At 42.3% G+C, this 9,569-nt stretch overlaps 1 protein-coding gene across 1 annotated transcript in view; it reads right to left on the bottom strand.

The window, feature by feature from the left end:
- The window catches only part of LOC139970195 (uncharacterized), an 84,531-nt gene extending 75,710 nt beyond the window's left edge, over window positions 1–8,821 (bottom strand). Inside the window, exon 1 of the mRNA XM_071975833.1 lies at window positions 8,815–8,821. Coding sequence (XP_071831934.1) covers window positions 8,815–8,821 — 7 coding nt within the window. The remainder of the gene's footprint in view (window positions 1–8,814) is intronic.
- Between the last annotated feature and the right edge of the window lie 748 nt (window positions 8,822–9,569).

Genomic DNA, 9,569 nt, shown 5'->3' on the forward strand with positions numbered 1-9,569 from the left:
AGGTACGTAGCCCAAATTCTAGTATGCAGTAAGCCATAGGTCTGCAGTCGTTCCATTGCACACAAAATATATCGCAGAAAGCAAGTTTAACGGATGGTTGAACTTCTCCTTAGTCTGATCGCTTATGATGGTGACATCTTGAATTAACTCTTGATGAAATTTTCATTTCAATTCATTACACTTAAGTGACTGAAACTGCCAGACAATATATAGACGTGTATGTATTAGTTGCGAATGAAAACTTTTGACTTCTATTCTTGTCCGAAAATAGAGCACGACAAGCTTCGAATCGGTACTTTGAAAACTATCACACGATTGTTTAGATTGAGCTCCTTTCGCCTATTCTGGTTTGGTTTTACCAAAGGCAGTGAAAGTATCTAGAATTTTGAATTGAATAAAACAGTTTAAAACAGGTAGTGCTTGTACGTCAGTGTGATTAGGTCCACGACCAATCAAGACAGAGATCGAGGGTAGTTTCGTTCACGTCCGCCAGGACTAATATATTAAACAAAAAGAATCAGTCATAATTACAAAACAAACATACATTTGATATCGTTCTAACCTGACCCGACAGTAAATAGCAACACGAGAAAGATGTCCGCAGTCGTTGCAAAGAGACCTGCTCAACCAAGCACCCTCGATATGATCGTCAAGGCGATTACAACCAGGCATGAAGCTAGAGGTTCATCCGTAGCCGGCATTAAGTCAACCCTACAAGCAATGGAGTTCGACACAAAGAAGAAGAACACCCTCATCAACTCGGCACTCAAGAGAGGAGTAGCAACCGGTGTGTTGAAGCAAGTCAAAGGCGTCGGCGCAACGGGAACTTTCAAGATCGACACCAATTCAGCGAAGGCAGCCGAAAAAGCCAAGGCGCAGAAGGAGAAAGAAAGGGCAAAGACAGCTGCCAAGAAACAGAAAGAAAAGGAGAAGAAAGCCGCAGTACGAGAGAAAGCTAAGGCCAAGAAGGCTGCTGCTAAGACAAAGAAACCCTCACCGAAAGCTAAGAAAACCACCAAGCCAAAGAAGAAAACCACCAAGACACCCACCAAGAAAGCCGTAGTCAAGAAAGCCGTAGTCAAGAAAGCCGTGAAACCGAAGAAAACAGTTAAGCCCAAGACGTCCGCCACCAAACCTAAGAAGACAACTAAGAAGTAGCCAGTATCAGACGTGTCTCAAAACCAACGGCTCTTTTAAGGGCCATCCAAATCACTGAAAGGGCTACTCTCGCTACTCCTCAAACATGCTTTTGTCTTTGTCTACTTTATTTCATTATCAAATCCCCCCCCCACCCCCTCTCCACCCGAACACCACCACAACACAAGTTCTCAGTCAATAAAATGACGGAGACCGGCAACTCAAACAGATTTCATGTTGAAAATGCAAAAGCCGAAAGGGCATCCCGAAAATAATCAATTTCGAGAATATGGAAGTATCCCTTCCTTCCATCGTCTCTCACTCCCAGACGCAAACTAATGAAACAATCAAAACTTAAAATCCGCTGTCCAACACACTTGCGGACACCCGGCCGCACGAAGTTGTTAACCGTGCATATAGATATAAGGATATTTGTGCTATGTATGGGCTATTAAAACGATTGCCACTAACAATTTGGAAAAGGAAAATCTAACAAACCTGATCTTCGAAAATTACGCAACTACTTTTAACTGCAATATGAGTCACTGCGGCGAGCTGGTCCCAATTTTGTCGGAGACACTTTGCACGACGATAGGGTCGGTGCGATAAATGCGAGGGCAATTCCTAATCGAGTCAGGTCAATTATCAGAAAATCAGTGGTGATCAAGTGATGGGCATCCGTCGAAAAGGTTAACCGTATGGAAAAGTCCACATCAGGGTGACTTTTTGTACATGTTTCCAGTTATCACCATTCCTCTGGATGCTTGCATGTTAAAGCTTTCTAAATAAACTACCGATGGTGCAAAACTCGGGAGGATTGCAGGTGATTACGGCATCTAAGCAATTCGTTGCAGGTATCGTATGGTAGGTACGTAGCCCAAATTCTAGTATGCAGTAAGCCATAGGTCTGCAGTCGTTCCATTGCACACAAAATATATCGCAGAAAGCAAGTTTAACGGATGGTTGAACTTCTCCTTAGTCTGATCGCTTATGATGGTGACATCTTGAATTAACTCTTGATGAAATTTTCATTTCAATTCATTACACTTAAGTGACTGAAACTGCCAGACAATATATAGACGTGTATGTATTAGTTGCGAATGAAAACTTTTGACTTCTATTCTTGTCCGAAAATAGAGCACGACAAGCTTCGAATCGGTACTTTGAAAACTATCACACGATTGTTTAGATTGAGCTCCTTTCGCCTATTCTGGTTTGGTTTTACCAAAGGCAGTGAAAGTATCTAGAATTTTGAATTGAATAAAACAGTTTAAAACAGGTAGTGCTTGTACGTCAGTGTGATTAGGTCCACGACCAATCAAGACAGAGATCGAGGGTAGTTTCGTTCACGTCCGCCAGGACTAATATATTAAACAAAAAGAATCAGTCATAATTACAAAACAAACATACATTTGATATCGTTCTAACCTGACCCGACAGTAAATAGCAACACGAGAAAGATGTCCGCAGTCGTTGCAAAGAGACCTGCTCAACCAAGCACCCTCGATATGATCGTCAAGGCGATTACAACCAGGCATGAAGCTAGAGGTTCATCCGTAGCCGGCATTAAGTCAACCCTACAAGCAATGGAGTTCGACACAAAGAAGAAGAACACCCTCATCAACTCGGCACTCAAGAGAGGAGTAGCAACCGGTGTGTTGAAGCAAGTCAAAGGCGTCGGCGCAACGGGAACTTTCAAGATCGACACCAATTCAGCGAAGGCAGCCGAAAAAGCCAAGGCGCAGAAGGAGAAAGAAAGGGCAAAGACAGCTGCCAAGAAACAGAAAGAAAAGGAGAAGAAAGCCGCAGTACGAGAGAAAGCTAAGGCCAAGAAGGCTGCTGCTAAGACAAAGAAACCCTCACCGAAAGCTAAGAAAACCACCAAGCCAAAGAAGAAAACCACCAAGACACCCACCAAGAAAGCCGTAGTCAAGAAAGCCGTAGTCAAGAAAGCCGTGAAACCGAAGAAAACAGTTAAGCCCAAGACGTCCGCCACCAAACCTAAGAAGACAACTAAGAAGTAGCCAGTATCAGACGTGTCTCAAAACCAACGGCTCTTTTAAGGGCCATCCAAATCACTGAAAGGGCTACTCTCGCTACTCCTCAAACATGCTTTTGTCTTTGTCTACTTTATTTCATTATCAAATCCCCCCCCCCACCCCCTCTCCACCCGAACACCACCACAACACAAGTTCTCAGTCAATAAAATGACGGAGACCGGCAACTCAAACAGATTTCATGTTGAAAATGCAAAAGCCGAAAGGGCATCCCGAAAATAATCAATTTCGAGAATATGGAAGTATCCCTTCCTTCCATCGTCTCTCACTCCCAGACGCAAACTAATGAAACAATCAAAACTTAAAATCCGCTGTCCAACACACTTGCGGACACCCGGCCGCACGAAGTTGTTAACCGTGCATATAGATATAAGGATATTTGTGCTATGTATGGGCTATTAAAACGATTGCCACTAACAATTTGGAAAAGGAAAATCTAACAAACCTGATCTTCGAAAATTACGCAACTACTTTTAACTGCAATATGAGTCACTGCGGCGAGCTGGTCCCAATTTTGTCGGAGACACTTTGCACGACGATAGGGTCGGTGCGATAAATGCGAGGGCAATTCCTAATCGAGTCAGGTCAATTATCAGAAAATCAGTGGTGATCAAGTGATGGGCATCCGTCGAAAAGGTTAACCGTATGGAAAAGTCCACATCAGGGTGACTTTTTGTACATGTTTCCAGTTATCACCATTCCTCTGGATGCTTGCATGTTAAAGCTTTCTAAATAAACTACCGATGGTGCAAAACTCGGGAGGATTGCAGGTGATTACGGCATCTAAGCAATTCGTTGCAGGTATCGTATGGTAGGTACGTAGCCCAAATTCTAGTATGCAGTAAGCCATAGGTCTGCAGTCGTTCCATTGCACACAAAATATATCGCAGAAAGCAAGTTTAACGGATGGTTGAACTTCTCCTTAGTCTGATCGCTTATGATGGTGACATCTTGAATTAACTCTTGATGAAATTTTCATTTCAATTCATTACACTTAAGTGACTGAAACTGCCAGACAATATATAGACGTGTATGTATTAGTTGCGAATGAAAACTTTTGACTTCTATTCTTGTCCGAAAATAGAGCACGACAAGCTTCGAATCGGTACTTTGAAAACTATCACACGATTGTTTAGATTGAGCTCCTTTCGCCTATTCTGGTTTGGTTTTACCAAAGGCAGTGAAAGTATCTAGAATTTTGAATTGAATAAAACAGTTTAAAACAGGTAGTGCTTGTACGTCAGTGTGATTAGGTCCACGACCAATCAAGACAGAGATCGAGGGTAGTTTCGTTCACGTCCGCCAGGACTAATATATTAAACAAAAAGAATCAGTCATAATTACAAAACAAACATACATTTGATATCGTTCTAACCTGACCCGACAGTAAATAGCAACACGAGAAAGATGTCCGCAGTCGTTGCAAAGAGACCTGCTCAACCAAGCACCCTCGATATGATCGTCAAGGCGATTACAACCAGGCATGAAGCTAGAGGTTCATCCGTAGCCGGCATTAAGTCAACCCTACAAGCAATGGAGTTCGACACAAAGAAGAAGAACACCCTCATCAACTCGGCACTCAAGAGAGGAGTAGCAACCGGTGTGTTGAAGCAAGTCAAAGGCGTCGGCGCAACGGGAACTTTCAAGATCGACACCAATTCAGCGAAGGCAGCCGAAAAAGCCAAGGCGCAGAAGGAGAAAGAAAGGGCAAAGACAGCTGCCAAGAAACAGAAAGAAAAGGAGAAGAAAGCCGCAGTACGAGAGAAAGCTAAGGCCAAGAAGGCTGCTGCTAAGACAAAGAAACCCTCACCGAAAGCTAAGAAAACCACCAAGCCAAAGAAGAAAACCACCAAGACACCCACCAAGAAAGCCGTAGTCAAGAAAGCCGTAGTCAAGAAAGCCGTGAAACCGAAGAAAACAGTTAAGCCCAAGACGTCCGCCACCAAACCTAAGAAGACAACTAAGAAGTAGCCAGTATCAGACGTGTCTCAAAACCAACGGCTCTTTTAAGGGCCATCCAAATCACTGAAAGGGCTACTCTCGCTACTCCTCAAACATGCTTTTGTCTTTGTCTACTTTATTTCATTATCAAATCCCCCCCCCACCCCCTCTCCACCCGAACACCACCACAACACAAGTTCTCAGTCAATAAAATGACGGAGACCGGCAACTCAAACAGATTTCATGTTGAAAATGCAAAAGCCGAAAGGGCATCCCGAAAATAATCAATTTCGAGAATATGGAAGTATCCCTTCCTTCCATCGTCTCTCACTCCCAGACGCAAACTAATGAAACAATCAAAACTTAAAATCCGCTGTCCAACACACTTGCGGACACCCGGCCGCACGAAGTTGTTAACCGTGCATATAGATATAAGGATATTTGTGCTATGTATGGGCTATTAAAACGATTGCCACTAACAATTTGGAAAAGGAAAATCTAACAAACCTGATCTTCGAAAATTACGCAACTACTTTTAACTGCAATATGAGTCACTGCGGCGAGCTGGTCCCAATTTTGTCGGAGACACTTTGCACGACGATAGGGTCGGTGCGATAAATGCGAGGGCAATTCCTAATCGAGTCAGGTCAATTATCAGAAAATCAGTGGTGATCAAGTGATGGGCATCCGTCGAAAAGGTTAACCGTATGGAAAAGTCCACATCAGGGTGACTTTTTGTACATGTTTCCAGTTATCACCATTCCTCTGGATGCTTGCATGTTAAAGCTTTCTAAATAAACTACCGATGGTGCAAAACTCGGGAGGATTGCAGGTGATTACGGCATCTAAGCAATTCGTTGCAGGTATCGTATGGTAGGTACGTAGCCCAAATTCTAGTATGCAGTAAGCCATAGGTCTGCAGTCGTTCCATTGCACACAAAATATATCGCAGAAAGCAAGTTTAACGGATGGTTGAACTTCTCCTTAGTCTGATCGCTTATGATGGTGACATCTTGAATTAACTCTTGATGAAATTTTCATTTCAATTCATTACACTTAAGTGACTGAAACTGCCAGACAATATATAGACGTGTATGTATTAGTTGCGAATGAAAACTTTTGACTTCTATTCTTGTCCGAAAATAGAGCACGACAAGCTTCGAATCGGTACTTTGAAAACTATCACACGATTGTTTAGATTGAGCTCCTTTCGCCTATTCTGGTTTGGTTTTACCAAAGGCAGTGAAAGTATCTAGAATTTTGAATTGAATAAAACAGTTTAAAACAGGTAGTGCTTGTACGTCAGTGTGATTAGGTCCACGACCAATCAAGACAGAGATCGAGGGTAGTTTCGTTCACGTCCGCCAGGACTAATATATTAAACAAAAAGAATCAGTCATAATTACAACTGATCCCAAAAAAAAAAAAAAAAAAAAAAAAAAAAAAAAAAAAAAAACGTTGTCTTTTCTTTGAAAACAATTCTATTATCCCCCGCAGGACCTCTTGCGAGGTCGATCAGGGGTAAAATTTCGTTTACTACTACATAATTACAAAACAAACATACATTTGATATCGTTCTAACCTGACCCGACAGTAAATAGCAACACGAGAAAGATGTCCGCAGTCGTTGCAAAGAGACCTGCTCAACCAAGCACCCTCGATATGATCGTCAAGGCGATTACAACCAGGCATGAAGCTAGAGGTTCATCCGTAGCCGGCATTAAGTCAACCCTACAAGCAATGGAGTTCGACACAAAGAAGAAGAACACCCTCATCAACTCGGCACTCAAGAGAGGAGTAGCAACCGGTGTGTTGAAGCAAGTCAAAGGCGTCGGCGCAACGGGAACTTTCAAGATCGACACCAATTCAGCGAAGGCAGCCGAAAAAGCCAAGGCGCAGAAGGAGAAAGAAAGGGCAAAGACAGCTGCCAAGAAACAGAAAGAAAAGGAGAAGAAAGCCGCAGTACGAGAGAAAGCTAAGGCCAAGAAGGCTGCTGCTAAGACAAAGAAACCCTCACCGAAAGCTAAGAAAACCACCAAGCCAAAGAAGAAAACCACCAAGACACCCACCAAGAAAGCCGTAGTCAAGAAAGCCGTAGTCAAGAAAGCCGTGAAACCGAAGAAAACAGTTAAGCCCAAGACGTCCGCCACCAAACCTAAGAAGACAACTAAGAAGTAGCCAGTATCAGACGTGTCTCAAAACCAACGGCTCTTTTAAGGGCCATCCAAATCACTGAAAGGGCTACTCTCGCTACTCCTCAAACATGCTTTTGTCTTTGTCTACTTTATTTCATTATCAAATCCCCCCCCCCACCCCCTCTCCACCCGAACACCACCACAACACAAGTTCTCAGTCAATAAAATGACGGAGACCGGCAACTCAAACAGATTTCATGTTGAAAATGCAAAAGCCGAAAGGGCATCCCGAAAATAATCAATTTCGAGAATATGGAAGTATCCCTTCCTTCCATCGTCTCTCACTCCCAGACGCAAACTAATGAAACAATCAAAACTTAAAATCCGCTGTCCAACACACTTGCGGACACCCGGCCGCACGAAGTTGTTAACCGTGCATATAGATATAAGGATATTTGTGCTATGTATGGGCTATTAAAACGATTGCCACTAACAATTTGGAAAAGGAAAATCTAACAAACCTGATCTTCGAAAATTACGCAACTACTTTTAACTGCAATATGAGTCACTGCGGCGAGCTGGTCCCAATTTTGTCGGAGACACTTTGCACGACGATAGGGTCGGTGCGATAAATGCGAGGGCAATTCCTAATCGAGTCAGGTCAATTATCAGAAAATCAGTGGTGATCAAGTGATGGGCATCCGTCGAAAAGGTTAACCGTATGGAAAAGTCCACATCAGGGTGACTTTTTGTACATGTTTCCAGTTATCACCATTCCTCTGGATGCTTGCATGTTAAAGCTTTCTAAATAAACTACCGATGGTGCAAAACTCGGGAGGATTGCAGGTGATTACGGCATCTAAGCAATTCGTTGCAGGTATCGTATGGTAGGTACGTAGCCCAAATTCTAGTATGCAGTAAGCCATAGGTCTGCAGTCGTTCCATTGCACACAAAATATATCGCAGAAAGCAAGTTTAACGGATGGTTGAACTTCTCCTTAGTCTGATCGCTTATGATGGTGACATCTTGAATTAACTCTTGATGAAATTTTCATTTCAATTCATTACACTTAAGTGACTGAAACTGCCAGACAATATATAGACGTGTATGTATTAGTTGCGAATGAAAACTTTTGACTTCTATTCTTGTCCGAAAATAGAGCACGACAAGCTTCGAATCGGTACTTTGAAAACTATCACACGATTGTTTAGATTGAGCTCCTTTCGCCTATTCTGGTTTGGTTTTACCAAAGGCAGTGAAAGTATCTAGAATTTTGAATTGAATAAAACAGTTTAAAACAGGTAGTGCTTGTACGTCAGTGTGATTAGGTCCACGACCAATCAAGACAGAGATCGAGGGTAGTTTCGTTCACGTCCGCCAGGACTAATATATTAAACAAAAAGAATCAGTCATAATTACAAAACAAACATACATTTGATATCGTTCTAATCGTTCAAAAAACAAGTTTTCTTATACGTTCATGTTTACAATCACTTCTATACTTGTATAGCGCCATCAATTGAGCCTTTACACCTTCACTTACCCGCCATTCTATATCAGAACGCGTCCTCAGCTACATATACATCAAGGATTGTAGTGTAAACGGAATATATTTCTTCCGTCCGCCGTTTTAGGCTGGAGTCTAATTTTTCTTTCTGGTAAGTGAAGCATTGTTTTTAATATCATTGTTTAAGAAGCCATTTCCAACCCGTAGAAGGGGCTTGCCAATATGGCAACCCCTGGCCCACTAGAACCCTTAGAGATTGAAAACTTAGACCTATCCACCCTAGACCTAGATATTAATGATTGGATTCCGGTCCATAACATCAGAAAACGTCAACGCCCAAACTCCGTAGAAACAAATCCATCACCAAATACCAAACCGACCTCTAAAAAGACCTCCCAAACAATAATTGTCTCTGGAATACTGCCTGAAATATCAAACAATCCTATCAAACTAGCAAAACTAATCAACGAAGAAAAGCCAGCTGCAGTTATAACCAACATAAACCGTCTAAGAAGCAATGACATACTTATCACCCCCCATGATCCTAAATCTTCAAACGTCCTCCTACAACCATGGACACAACAATCTAAACTAGGCAATCCCAAACCAAGAATCCCTCAAAATATCAAACAAAAGACTTTCTCAGTGGTAGCATGCGGTATCAACCCAGAAGTAGAAACTAAAGACATAGAGCAACAACTGAAAGACCAAGAATACTCTCCAATAATTGTAAAAAGACTGATCAGTCGTGCTACCAACAACCCTACCTGGAAAATCAAAATAACATTCAA

Source organism: Apostichopus japonicus, chromosome 7 (genome assembly GCF_037975245.1).
Source record: "Apostichopus japonicus isolate 1M-3 chromosome 7, ASM3797524v1, whole genome shotgun sequence".
Classification (NCBI taxonomy): domain Eukaryota; kingdom Metazoa; phylum Echinodermata; class Holothuroidea; order Aspidochirotida; family Stichopodidae; genus Apostichopus; species Apostichopus japonicus.